Source organism: Abramis brama, assembly GCF_963993115.1.
Source record: "Abramis brama genome assembly, chromosome: 17".
NCBI classification, from domain to species: domain Eukaryota; kingdom Metazoa; phylum Chordata; class Actinopteri; order Cypriniformes; family Leuciscidae; genus Abramis; species Abramis brama.
The window spans coordinates 27,886,684-27,902,157 of record NC_139979.1 but is presented as its reverse complement, the minus strand read 5'-3'; the positions used below and the strand labels follow the sequence as shown (position 1 = coordinate 27,902,157).

The 15,474-nt window shown below is 37.7% G+C and overlaps 1 protein-coding gene across 1 annotated transcript in view; it reads right to left on the bottom strand.

Moving 5' to 3' along the window:
- cdkal1 (CDK5 regulatory subunit associated protein 1-like 1) overlaps window positions 1-15,474 on the bottom strand; it is a 390,498-nt gene that overhangs the window by 368,134 nt on the left and 6,890 nt on the right. The window contains exons 2-3 of the mRNA XM_084088459.1: window positions 4,007-4,167; window positions 1,352-1,464 (exon numbers count right to left, since the gene is read on the bottom strand). Coding sequence (XP_083944585.1) covers window positions 1,352-1,464; window positions 4,007-4,164 — 271 coding nt within the window. The 5' untranslated portion in view covers window positions 4,165-4,167. The remainder of the gene's footprint in view (window positions 1-1,351; window positions 1,465-4,006; window positions 4,168-15,474) is intronic.

Genomic DNA, 15,474 nt, shown 5'->3' with positions numbered 1-15,474 from the left:
AGCGATTTAATTCAGTTAAACACAGATATTATGTTGCTTCTCTAATTTTACATGCAAGTATAGCCGAAATCACAGCACAGATATTGTCTTTAATCTTATGTGTATTTGATTTCATCAGACGACGGCTCGATTATCAGGATTTTTGTGCAGATTAACGTCTTGGAAGGGAGAGCTGGTTATGTTTATTGGGTCGCGTTTCAGTCACTATTTCATATTCATTCCATTGTTTGACAAAAGAAACAGTAAAATATACCAATGAAAACAGTTTTATTCAGAATTTAGCTTCATTAAAATGGGCACAGAGAGAGACAAACTATGTAATAATAAATAATAAATGTACATTTAGCATTTTCAGAAGAGCTGCCCTGTCATGCAAAAATCTAAACATGTTTGTGTTAGTAAATTGCTCAGTGCAAAGAAAGAGAATAATGGGAACCTGGTATTTCTTTGTTCTTTCTACATGTGTCTAATAGACATGAACAAGTTCTTTGAAAAACATCTATGACCTTTGAAACATGTCTCGTCTTCATGCTCTATGTTGACTATGGTTTCAATAATAACATAGGGCCTACATTTGCATAAAGCATCCATATTTATCCATGCCCATGTTGATTTAGAGTATTACACACTTGAAAAGTTTTAATTTAAGGTACATTTAGAACAAATAAAAAATGTGCAATAAATTGCGATTAATCGCGAGTTAACTCATGACAATCATGCGATTAATAATATATATATATATATATATATATATATATATATATATATATATATATATTCTAAAATATTAGAATTTTAAACCTACAATGTATTTTTATGATAGAAATAACTGTAAAGGGACTATTGTAATGGGGTAAATCAAGTGTAGGCTAATATAGCCAATTTTCTAAGCTCAGATTCATCTTACCAGTTAAAATGTAGTTGTGCTTTTGTAATTATTATTTTTTAATTTTGTGATTTTAACTTCTGCTTTAATAAGCTTTTTTTTTTTTTTTTTTTTGATTGTAATGTTCTAATGTTCTTCTAATAACCATAAAAATGTACTACAGCTGCCAAATAAAACCAGAGAGAAATGTATTCATAAATATTTAAAACTATCAAATTAAATCTTGGGCACAAAATAAAAATAAAACCTGGATAATATATATTGTATAATTATTAGGATTAGAGTTTGGTTGAGGGTAAGTTGCATGTTATTATGCATAGTTTACTGTTATTACTTTGGTGAGTACATGTAACATATGTAACAAGGACACTGTAAAATAGAGTGTTACCCTTGTTTTTAAAGTGCTATATAAATAAAATTTGACACTGAAGACAGCAGACAGCCTAATCTGTTTACACAGAGTACCTGTTATCTTATAGCCGCTGGCAGCCAACTGCCCCGCCATGTATTCGCCATCAGAGCTGTTGTGAGAGCAGCCCCACGTCCTCACCCAGATCTTCTGTGTGCCAGGAATCACACTGTAAATAAGGCAAAAGATAAAAAATTTAAATGTAGGAAAATCTGAATCTATACTGTAAAGCAGTCATCTTCAAGATCGTTTAGTAGTGATTACATTGTTGTAGATCTGATATGGCCCACACTGTCAAACATTTATTTCCAAGCTTTATCCACTAGATGGCAATATTTAATCAGTGTAACTGTAACTATCACAAAATGATAGGTTTCATTCAGATATTTATTTTATGTAATGATGTACCAATCCTGATTTTTCATGGCCGATTCAGATTATTTATTTTTTTACAAGCAAATTGGCTGAATCAGATTGCCTATTTTTTCTTTATGCAAATGTATTTGTTGTTTATTGGGGGAGTATTGGGGCAGTCATATGGCCTAATGGTTAGAGAGTCAGACTGGTAACCCGTAGGTGCCCTTGAGCAAGGCGCCTAACCCACAAATCACTCACTGGGCACCGCAGCAAAAATGGCTGCCCAGTGCCCACTGCTCCGGGTGTGTCTCCACAGTTTGCAGTGTGTGTGTGCACGTGTTCACTAATCACTACTCATACTACTGTGTGTGCACTAACTTGGAAGGGTTAAATGCAGAAGACAAATTCCGAGTATGGGTTACCATACTTGACTTTCACTATAACAAGCATTTGAAATTAGAGGCAACCAATTGAATTTAATCATGATCCAAACAAGGATGCTACACGCATGAGCAGTTGTTTTTTATTCGTATTATTTCAACATTTAAAACAAGAACAGAACTGCCTGAAATCAGATTTGTGAATTATGCTACATAAGAGGAATACACAATTGCAAAATTGAAAATTCACTCGGTAACAGTAGGTGGCGCTTATGGAAGAGCAGCAGTTTCTTTGCACCGCTGTACACAAAGCAGTGCTGCGCTTATAAACACTACAGTCAGTTCCTTTCAGAGATCCATTCATATAAACCCCCACCACCAATTATTATTAATATTTTTTCTTCCTATATTTCGAGCATCACAAACAATGAGCTTGCTGTGCCTGGTAAAGCATTTGCTCTGCTGATGCGTCTTGGGTTTTCTTCTTTGCGTCCGTCTTCGGCATGTCCCGTCTCTGGCCTGTATTAACATCCTGTTTACAGACTTCGCAATATTTCCAGACAAATGGTATTTTGGGAAATGATTGTAATACAGTTTGTGTGCAAGTCCGGAATAGAAATCAGCCAAAATAAAACTAAAAACCGGTTTCGATTTATGGCCAGTTGACTGGTGCACCTCTATTTTTATGTTCGTTTCTGTTGTAACTTCATCTTCACAGGAGCCTACTGTTGCTATAGTGACAAATGCAACTTTAATGCCTATCTGACTGACAGATAAACTGCATTCTTACTTCAATATCCCCTTTTACACAGCAATTATTGCAAATTAATGTAAAATTACCCGAATGACTTTTCTGGTACACAAATGGGCTGTTCACACATGATCTCTTAAAGGCCAATTCACACTGCAATGACAGTTTTTATTGTATGTTATGGTGTAGGGCTTTGACTTTTGCCCAAAAATCATATTCGAAGTTTGTTTGTTTAATATTAATATTCAAATATTTATTAATAATATTTTGACCATTAAAATGCCTTCAGTAAGACATATTGGTATCAAACTTAAGTTGTATATGTTCTGTCCACCAGAGTTGCTTTTCAAATTGTCAGGAGTGTAGATTTCAAACTCCTCGTCAGGCGTGGTTGTTGTAGGAGTTGGCGCGGCCATTGTTTTGGTATACAAAATAGGCGCGAACCAGGACTCTAACGTCACCTACAGGAAGCCCAGATGACCAATAGCCTTGCTAATGAGCTTGCGATTCACAACTTCAACAGGCGTGAAAAAGCCTCGGAATCTGAATTGAAAACAACATTTACAAGCAAACACATTTACAAAAAATAATGCCCATAACAGGTTCGAATATTAAAGGATGCCTAATATTCGTACGAATATCGTTATTTTTTAAATATTCGAATTATATTTGAATAACGAAGTTCGGAGTCAAAGCCCTATTATGGTGTAGCTGAATGTTTACATACAGACACAATATTTGCATAAAAATAAACAGATGGAAAGTCAGCAAATAAGATGTGCAACACAACTTCATCACAACAGCACCTGAGCGCACCAATAGGTCTGTGAAATTAGGGCTGGGCGATATATCGCATGACATTCTTAGGCGCATCTCGTCAGTAAAGCCGGTTCCTTGATTAGTAGTAAATCGCCATCACCTGCTTTCAGATGGAGCGGCATTTACAACACAGAGCCGTAGTTCACTGACAAGCTGAGCCATATCGCATTAATTATCGCACATTAATTACGTCCGCGATAATTAATGCGATATGGCTCAGCTTGTCAGTGAACTACAGCTCTGTGTTGTAAATGCTGCTCCATCTGAAAGCAGGGAACCGCTTTACTGATGAGATGCGCCTAACAATGTCATACGATAGATCGCCCAGCCCTATGTGAAATCTTGACAATACCTTTCATACAGGGTTAGTTTAAAGAGAGGACCAAAGTGTAATGTGACTGCACCTGTCTGTCAGAAGCTCCTCTCCTGCAGGCTGTTGCTTGTGCTTGCGTGCGCGAGGCACAATGCTTCTCCTGGCAAACTGGCGCTCATGGGGAGTAGGGTCATAGGAGGTCACCATATCCTCGATATCATCAACAAGAGAGTCACAAGCAGACGGCATGATCTAATGAAAACAAATGCACTAGATGAAATACCGCAGAGTAATTCTGTAAAAATAGCATACACAGTCGATTAGGGGTGGGACAAAATATCGACAGAGCAACATATTGTCCTTCATGCAAAAGGAGAATTGATATGCTGGCGCCAAATATTTATATTTTAATTAATAAAATAAGGCGCTCTAAATGGATTTGCCAGCTCCCAGCATCGCTACTTCATGGCTCCTCGATGTGGTGCTCAACACATGAATGAGGGAAACATGAAACATGAACATAAGTTAACTAGCCTAAGAAAAAGAGGTTTTAAGGGGATAGCACAGCAGTGTGAGTAAAATAGATGCCCCAGCCATGTTTAAGTTCAAAGCTGGACCATGCAAAGCCACTTGCAATGCCATCACCCTGATCTCATTAAAAAGGTTTAATTTACTTAAAATGTTCAATTTAATTTACAAACTGAAAAAAAAATGTGCTGTTTTCTAACAGTTTGGACTTGAATAAAAAGAGAAAACCTGCACTTAACCTTTTAACAGGCATTTTGTTTTCATAGTGAACATCTTTCTTGTAATAGTTTATGAGCAGTTTCAATCAGGGTTTCGTTCCCATCACAGTGTTGAAACTCCTCTTGTAAAAATGTCTAATGATCTATTACTAGCTGCTGATTCTGGTCTTTTATCAATACTTATACTTCTTGATCTTAGTGCAGCATTTGATACCATTTCACATTCTATACTCTTAAGAAGACTGGAATCTCACAGACCGCATTCAATTTGTAGTCAAATATTTCTTCTGTGGTAATAGATAATTGCCCTGTTCCTCTGTCTAATCAGGTTAAAAGTTTGGGTGTCATTCTTGACAGAACTCTGTCTTTTGAAGCTCATATTAACAATGTCTGAATTCTTTCATATTAGGAATATAAATCGTCTGCATCCAGTCCTTTCACTCAAGAGCACTGATATGCTTGTGCATGCCCTTGTAACATCACGAATCGACTATTGTAATGCTTTGTTTTATAGGCTTCCTTCCAAATCTCTTCATAAATTAAAGTTGGTACAAAATGGCGCAGCTCGAGTTATTACCAAAATTTCCATTTCTGAATATATTTCTCCTGTTTCACAAAATTTGCATTGGCTCCCAGTTAAAGTCTGTGTAAATGTAAAAATTGTACTTTTAACTTAGAATACCAAAATCGACTGCTGGCGGTAGATCCTTTTCCTTTTTAGCAGCAAAACTTTGGAACAATCTTCCTAACATTGACCAGGAAGCAGACAGACTCTGTCAGTTCAAATCTAGACTAAAAACACATCTCTTTGACCTAGCATACACATAACACATTATAGACTTCTATAATTCAATGTTAGGCTGCATAGATTAGATCAGCCGGAACCAGGAACACTTCCCATAAATCCTGATGTACTTGTTACATCATAAGAAGGATGGTGTCTACGCTAATATTAGTCTCTCGGTTTATCCCGAGGTTTACTGCAGTCTGCCGGATCCAGCGCGTATCCAGATCTGATGAAGGACCTGCGCCTGGACACGACGGCAACGCAGTCCTGAAGTGTCAAACAGTCCCTCCCCTGTGAAGGCCTCCTTCCCTTCCCTTCCCTTTACCTCAGTACAGATAAAATTTTGTCGGGATAATTCCGCTACGCAGACGCGATAAAAAAAATTCTGTATTATACATTTTTAAGGCCAGACAAGTAGTTTATTGAGGGTTGATTTGTAAAGAAGGACTACACACCTGCGCACATATATATTCAAACGCGCATACGCAGGTTTGCGCACCTATTATGCCCCCTTTTACAATAAGTAAAATAAGTCTCTGATGTCCCCAATGTGTATGTGAAGTTTTACTTCACTGCTATGTTCATTCTTACATCCAACAAAACACCTCAATCGCTTAGGATTCTTGTCTACAGCTGCTCCAGCGTCGAAACAATGGCGGACTGTGTCCAGCGTACTCAGGGCGGGTCTACGTTAAAACTGCAGTGTCCGTCAACAGACGTGGGTGGGGCCTGTGCAAAGTGACGTCACTTTGCCCAGAATCTTCGAACGGCTTGTTCGTAGACAGTGCTTATGATTTATGAAAAAAAAACAGTGGGTGGATTTTTATTATTATAGAGTGGTTGTTTACATACACTGCCAACACATTTATGTTCAAACACCACCATGTAAAAGTGAATTTTACATAATAGGCCCTCTTTAAAAAAATATGAAGTCGTTTTAGCGAGTAGTAGTACTGACCGACATATAAACTGTCCAACCAGCGATAAGTTATACATGATCTAGCCAATGACTAGATCAATTTGTTTAAAATTTTCTAAAAAAAAAATTAAAATAAAAACGTAAACACCCTCAGCCAACCTTACATTTTTCATGACAAAATGTTAGATTGTGTTGATTTGTGCAATAGGCTAAATGCCACGCACTTCCGTTCTGATGCTTCCGGACTCTTCAGCCAGCTTTAGTACTTCCGGTTCACGTTAACGTTTGCTGTAGCTATGTTGTTTTTTACGCGATCGCTGCAGGACCTGCCGAGTATGACGGCAAACGATGTACATCGGATCATCCAGGCCACATCGAAGACACCAACATCAAAAAAGGACAAAGGTTTTAAATTGTATGTGTCCAGCTATATAAACAACTACGAAGGTAAGTTAACAAGCCTCTGTTTTGAGTTTACAAAAAAATTATACATGCTAGCTCCTTGGCTCTTTACTAGCCAAAGTTATCACAGCGAGGAAGCAACGTTAATAATGTTAGCAGAGTGATAGGTTAACGTCATGAATATTTTGTGTTTCTGAAATGCAATACCCTAACCTCTATGTTAATCACAGTTTCAAACAAGGAGTCAGGAGAGGTCACGGTTAGGTCTGAGTGCTTCAGATCTATGAGGAAAAGCCAGAAGCCTCACTGTCTGAGTGTAAGGGAAAGTCATTCTGCAGGTTCAGTGCAGGTTCAGTGCAGGTTCAGCTCAGGTTCAGTTCAGGTTCAGAAGAAACAGGTTCCTTTTGTGTCAAAATGAAGTTTCTGAGAGTCATATCATTGCTGTGAATTAGATCCAGATAAACACCATCATTGCACTATATGAATCATATGGTACCTGAGATATCATGTGAAATATGAATACAGGGTGTGCCAGAATGTAAATTAATGGCTCCCACATAAGCAAGATTTTGTTAAGAGTTCTTATAATTTCTTCATTACTTATTCTACACTGCTATTTTAAAATAAGTAAAGTGAGATTAATCATGATCTATTACATTTGACATGGTCAACTAAGTTATAGGCTAAATAAATTGTAAATGTTACGTTGTCCGGTGTATCCTCCCTGTCATCCTCTGGCGGCGGTGGTCTTTCCCTTCTCTCTCAAATACCCCAGTCTTGTAGGTGGAAGGGAGAAGTTGTTCCACTCAAATAAAACCGGCACAACACCCTTTTTTAACAGCCGACGACCTTTTTCTGATGCTTGTTCACGGATGTCTTCCGTTCTGAAGTGCCGGCTAACAGTTACACAACCGGGTGTGAGGCGTCATGGTGAATTTGTCCCTGCGTATATTGACTATCCACTTACGCCTCAGCTCCTCATCAGCAGGAAAAGTTAAAAAAACTAAGTACAGAATTGTACTTTCTGGATGCCTGGCACTGTGGCACACAGCAGTGTTCGGCAGTAATACCAGACACTCTCTGGTATTTAAACTTTGATGACTTCACGTCAACTAGAAGCAGCTACCAAAACAAGTGGACGCTAACCGGAAGTATTCGTGGTGGCTGACATTTCAGCGGAAGTACGTCACAACAGCCGTGGCATTTAGCCCATTCTTATAACCACTAGTGATGATGTCTGTATGCTGTTAATATCTGTATCCTTTCTTTTGAAGAAGAAAAAAAAAAAAGCCTAAACACGTCATAGCCTACACATGTGCAGGACGTCACCGTTTTCTCAGATTCGTGTTTTTGTAGTTTGCACGGAGATAAGGGTTTTGTTTTCAAAAACGTGCACTTTGAATCCCGTTTTTTAAAAGACGACATAAAAGGTCTTACATTTTTAGTTAAAAATGGTGTCATGTAAACAGCCCCTAAAAGACTCAATGGCTCACTCATTAAGGACGGTGATTTGCCGCCACCTACTGGCGGGTTTTTGTTTAATATTTAAAAGTACCATTCTATTTTTTCTATCACTTCATATAAGCCCGTAGGCAGGGGGGGTTCGGGTGGTTCGAACGAACCCCCCCTCACTGCAAAGGTCCAGAATTTAAGTCGTTTTTTGGGGGGGTTTTTCATGTGATTATTGTCATCATTGTTTTAATCAATGCTTGTGACAAATATTCTGGGTTGCTGTTTCAAATTAATATGATTATTGTAGCTGGACGTGTGTGTGTGTGCCGCGCGTGCAGTTCAGAGAGAGTTCTCGCAATACACTTTTCAAAGCAACGGTGAAGCATCGCCTCTGAATGATGGGGGGGGGGTATATATATATATATATATATATATTTTTTTTTTAATTAAAAGGATTTCTATATTTTATCCACTCAATAGTCTACAACAGCGGTTTTCAATAGGGGAGGCGCGACACGCAAAGAAAAAAAACTATGTAGCTCAATTGATATCGGTAATTGTGTGTGCGAGTATTAGCTTCAAAATGCGTCGTTCTCTTGTCCCAAGTCAACAGAAGTCAGCATTAAGGGAGGATACGGAGCCCGGGAAAGTCACCTGTGTGAGTAAAAAATACATTCCGTGGCGACGGTTTTGCAATCCGTCCGCTCAGTTTATAAACAGTAGCCTACTCACGAATTCTCAAACTGTTCCCTCGGTTTAACAAATCGTGCCCACTGATTAATAAACCGTAGCCACGAGTTTCTATTCCGCGCTCTCAGACTTGTAAACCGTGCCTTCAGTTTTTGCAATCTGTAGCCTACCCAAAATTCATAAACCATGCCCGCTTTCGCAATCCGTTCCCACGGGTTTATAAACTGTAACGTTACTCACGGATTTGTGGCTCGCCCTCATTTTAGAAGAACACCAGGAGCTACGTTGTTAACGAACCTTATTGTATATTGTTTTATTGTGTATTAAGTGGAAAACATCAAATTGTCTTAACAGCGTCTGCATGTTTAAAGTGATTCTCAATTGTAGCGGGTATGGGGTGGAATATATACGATTTAATATGATTACATTTTTTAATAATAATTATAATTGCGTGACGAGTTCATAATGCGGTGAATTCCCGTTCCCATTTACTTCACAATCTCATTTTATATAGAGACGCGCGTCACGATGTGCACTGCCGCGTCTCGCGCTCACCATGCCGCCAGTTTCAGTATCACTGCACCTTATGAACCATGGCGTTAACTTGAACTGCATTCCTAGTGCGTGACTAGGCCTACAGCTCGTTAATAAACAACGTTTTTTTTGATTGATCCATTTCATACAATCCGTCTTCATTTGGCAAGTGCACTTGCGCAAAAACATTTTTCATGTTCAACTTTTTTTTGTGTGTGTGTGTGGAATGGATGCTGATATAACAGCTTCACCTTTCGCATTTGTGTGTGTGTGTGTGTTTGTTTCTTTTGTAAAAGTTTCCCGGATAGGGGGATTCAAGATGGCGGCGCTGTGAACGAACGCGTGAAGTTTGCCTCCCGAATACATAAAACTTTTCTCTAGATTGCACCAAACCCTTTGAAGCCTCCTTGCTATCCAAAGCCGCCGAAAGCCTAATCTTTCATTCCTGGACGACAAAATGAGTAAATCCCACGGTGGTCGCAGTAAAAACCAGCCTCAACTCACTCAGCACTTCAACTCGCCGACGCCGAGCAAGGAAGCTAGCGGGGCCGCTTCTACAACAGCAGGTAGCACGGGGCAGCTAACCCTCGAAATGCTAGTCGGAGAATTAGAGAAACTACGTAAAAGTGTAACCGGTGAACTCACCAACTCTCTGCACACAGCGCTGGCTCCAATCAATGCCTCACTTCAGTCTATAACTGACACGGTAGCGGCCCACGCCAACACCATTTCTGAAATGGAAACTGCTCTCACTGCCCATTCAGACGGTCTATCCACTCTGGACAACGAAGTATCTTCACTGAAATCGAAGTTGGAGTCCACGATGCAGGCGAATGAAGCATTACAATTGGCAGTCGAAAACCTAATTTCCCGCTCCAAACGCAAGAATCTCCGCATTATCGGTATTCCTGAAGGAGCGGAGGGGAGTGACGCTCGACTGTTTATGTCCAAGCTGCTCAAAGAGTTAACCGGCGACACACAACAGGACCTAGAGCTGGAACGCGCACACCGTGGCCTGACCCCGAGACCATCAGAAGGCTGCCGTCCCTTTATCGTCCGTTTTCACAAGTATATTCATAAAGAGCGCGTGCTTTTGTGGGCCAAGAAGAACAGGGACATCTCGTTCCATGGCCAGTCTATCAGGATCTTTGAGGACTTTAGCGCCACGCTCGCCAAGAAACGGGCCAAGTTCAACAAAGTGAAATCTCTGCTCTACACTGACGGCATACGCTTCGGTATGGTCTACCCGGCTCGGCTGCGGGTCACTATCAACGGTCAGACTCGCACTTTCGACTCGGCGGAGGACGCAGAACTTTTCTACCAGAACTTTAAGAGTAAGTGAGTGACATAATATGGTCCTTGCAGACGGACAGCCCGGTTTACTGCATGGTGCGAGGACAATCGGTAAATAACTATGGTGGCTTAGAATGTTTACTCTGTGTCAGAGGAACAGCAATTTAAAAGGTGTTTTATTTATTTTATTTTACTAAAAAAAAAAAAAAAAAAAAAATTTTTATTTTTTATTTTTTTATTTTTTTATTTCTAATTGAAATTGTACGGAGCCCCTGAGGGGACCTGTGAAAAAAAAAAAATAGGACTTTCGCGTGCGCACGAGAAACTTTCGCGTGCGCATGAGAAACTATCGCGTGGGCACGAGAAACTATCGCGTGCGCACGAGAAACTTTCGCGTGGGCACGAGAAACTTTCGCGTGCGCACGCGATAGTTTCTCGTGCGCACGAGAAACTTTCGGTTTGCGTTATAGCGTCATTAATACAAATGTGGAAATATGGATGATGTATATATCATTTATGTTGTTGTTTGACATGTTTTGAAGTGTATATTTTAGCAAAAATCTCAAGCAAGGTGCTATTAAAGACAAGGCTTAGAGGCATATTTTAGTCACAATTCAAATAATTGTATTAACTTTGAATATAGGCCTACTTTTAATAAACTTTGTATTTGTATCTGTATTGATAAAAAATAAACAACAGGCTAATAATCTTCTGCTACTGAGATGAAGGAAACATTTTTTTAAGAAGTAAAGTTCACAAGATTGCTATTTATCTTGATCAAACTGTTCCGTCATCAGCTCTTCCTCAGTTCCGCACTGCAGAATAAAATAGTCATCCTCTGCTGCAGTTGTACGGATTCTTAACGCATTTATTGCAACTACATTTCATCTTTTTCTCATCAAACAACCAGATTAACGAATGGTTCGACACAACCCGTACCGAAGAGCCTAGACAGGTCTTTCTTCTGTATAGATATACTGTATACAGGGTAAATGACGACTGTTGGTCTACCATGGTCGCCCTCGTCCAGTAAGTTTTAAATAATAATAATAATAATAATAATAAATTAAGATATAAATCAATATAATTCGTTGTAAATTAAATAGTTTAAACAATAGCTACAAAAAGGTAATAATTGACTGTATAGTCCTATAACGTTCATGCATGAACTGTCATTCAGACTTACTGTCTAACAACCAGAGAACAGAGAACATCAGAGATATTAAAATACATACTCTTCTGAGTTTTATGATGTAGGCCTTTTTTATTAAAATGTATTAGCCTAGAATTTATAAGGATGCGCGCTTGTGCGTGGCGCGCTCAGTCATGTTGAGAGGGAAACACGCATTAGGCCTATATTATTAGGCTAGTATTCAGAAATAGTGTAAAAGATCTGTAAATAAAATACAACATTAACATTATAAACACTATTAATAACATATAGACTATGCGTATTTTACTTCCCCATAGCCAAATCCTTAAATGAATGGAATCAGAAAACAACAAGAAATGAAAAATAAGTAACCACTTATAATAATAATAATAATAATAATAATAAATGCATAGTAGTCTATAAAAATAGCCCATTGTGCCCTTTATTACAAACAACTTTTAGCCTATTTTAAACGCCAAGCCTAAACGAATTTATTTGAATCGAAACTGAAACTATACCGCAAAGTTGGGTTCGCGCATCTTTCGTTCGGTCCAAAGTTTAATACTGAACAGGAATTAATAATCATTTAATAATGAACCGGCTGTGATGTCAAGTTAATGCCAGAAGTGAACCGATGTTGTTAATAGCGCGATTCGCCGGCGCCATCACTTGAATTTGTTCCTCAGTTGGGGAAATAACTTAATACTTTATCGTTTCATACTCTGTCATTCGAAACAGTAAAATTTATATTTTTATTTGTGTACATTCAAAATGAATACAAAATGTCATGCCTTTGAAAAAGAAAGAAAACAACATGATGCGGACGTGTAGAACTTTATCCAAGAGCTGTTGTAAAGCCTATAGCCTATAAACAATCTGTTACAGTAATTTTCTATTATATACAAAAGCTGCTTGCAACCATATTGTTAAAAGCGCTATGTAAATGAAGGCGACTTCACACTTGACTAGAAATCGAACAATTCAAGCTGTTTATTAAATTTTCTACCTCAGAACGAAAAACGTTTTAGAAATATTGTTTATAAAACGAAAAAGGAACTCTTTTCTAATTTTCTACTTTAAATATTAAATTAAAAAAACTATACTGAACGAAAGACACACTGATTCAATTACACTAATTGCATTTTGAATAAAAAAAAATCAAACCTTTATCTAAAATTTATATTTTTATATTTTATATAAATTTAAAACATTGTCTTTTTCAGACTTTCTTCTGTGAACACAAAAATGTTTTGCAGAATGTTCATTGAACAGTCATCAGCTTTCTTTGTCATCATTCTTTTTTCGATTTCTAGTCAGGTCAAGTCAAGTCGCCCTCATTTATATAGCGCTTTTAACAATATGGTTGCAGCTTTTGGATATAGAAAATTACTGTAACAGATTGTTTATAGGCTATAGGTTTTACAACAGCTCTTGGATAAAGTTCTACACGTCCGCATCATGTTGTTTTCTTTCTTTTTCAAAGGCATGACATTTTGTATTCATTTTGAATGTACACAAATAAAAATATACATTTTACTGTTTCGAATGACAGAGTATGAAACGATAAAGTATTAAGTTATTTCCCCAACTGAGGAACAAATTCAAGTGATGGCGCCGGCGAATCGCGCTATTAACAACATCGGTTCACTTCTGGCATTAACTTGACATCACAGCCGGTTCATTATTAAATGATTATTAATTCCTGTTCAGTATTAAACTTTGGACCGAACGAAAGATGCGCGAACCCAACTTTGCGGTATAGTTTCAGTTTCGATTCAAATTAATTCGTTTAGGCTTGGCGTTTAAAATAGGCTAAAAGTTGTTTGTAATAAAGGGCTATTTTTATAGACTACTATGCATTTATTATTATTATTATTATTATTATTATAAGTGGTTACTTATTTTTCATTTCTTGTTGTTTTCTGATTCCATTCATTTAAGGATTTGGCTATGGGGAAGTAAAATACGCATAACCTATATGTTATTAATAGTGTTTATAATGTTAATGTTGTATTTTATTTACAGATCTTTTACACTATTTCTGAATACTAGCCTAATAATATAGGCCTAATGCGTGTTTCCCTCTCAACATGACTGAGCGCGCCACGCACAAGCGCGCATCCTTATAAATTCTAGGCTAATACATTTTAATAAAAAAGGCCTACATCATAAAACTCAGAAGAGTATGTATTTTAATATCTCTGATGTTCTCTGTTCTCTGGTTGTTAGACAGTAAGTCTGAATGACAGTTCATGCATGAACGTTAGGACTATACAGTCAATTATTACCTTTTTGTAGCTATTGTTTAAAATATTTAATTTACAACGAATTATATTGATTTATATCTTAATTTATTATTATTATTATTATTATTATTTAAAACTTACTGGACGAGGGCGACCATGGTAGACCAACAGTCGTCATTTACCCTGTATACAGTATATCTATACAGAAGAAAGACCTGTCTAGGCTCTTCGGTACGGGTTGTGTCGAACCATTCGTTAATCTGGTTGTTTGATGAGAAAAAGATGAAATGTAGTTGCAATAAATGCGTTAAGAATCCGTACAACTGCAGCAGAGGATGACTATTTTATTCTGCAGTGCGGAACTGAGGAAGAGCTGATGACGGAACAGTTTGATCAAGATAAATAGCAATCTTGTGAACTTTACTTCTTAAAAAAATGTTTCCTTCATCTCAGTAGCAGAAGATTATTAGCCTGTTGTTTATTTTTTATCAATACAGATACAAATACAAAGTTTATTAAAAGTAGGCCTATATTCAAAGTTAATACAATTATTTGAATTGTGACTAAAATATGCCTCTAAGTCTTGTCTTTAATAGCACCTTGCTTGAGATTTTTGCTAAAATATACACTTCAAAACATGTCAAACAACAACATAAATGATATATAGGCTACATCATCCATATTTCCACATTTGTATTAATGACACTATAACGCAAACCGAAAGTTTCTCGTGCGCACGAGAAACTATCGCGTGCGCACGCGAAAGTTTCTCGTGCCCACGCGAAAGTTTCTCGTGCGCACGCGATAGTTTCTCGTGCCCACGCGAAAGTTTCTCGTGCGCACGCGATAGTTTCTCGTGCGCACGCGAAAGTTTCTCGTGCGCACGCGAAAGTCCTATTTTTTTTTTTTTTCCACAGGTCCCCTCAGGGGCTCCGTAAAATTGAGCAATTTAAAAGGTGTTTTATTTATTTTATTATTATTATTATTTCCTTTTTTATTTATACTTATTTTATTTATTTATATTATATTAAATTTTTTTTTTTTTTTTTTTTTTTTTTCTCTCTCTCCTTTTATTCCTCCCTTTTCTTTTACTGGTGCACATATGTTACATGTTTAAGGGAAGCACCCTCTGCCTAGGAATCCGCTGAGATGTTACCTCCTGCATACTCTCCTGCGTGGTGGGATGGGTTAAGGATATTTATGTTCCAAAGTTTTTTTTTTTTTGTTTGTTTTTTTTTGTCTTACGCAGTTGAAGCTAGTTCAGGCTTCTGTTGTAGTTCAAACTCTCGGGGCAGCGTTGATAACGATATACCTACTCATATACTTGATTATTTTAT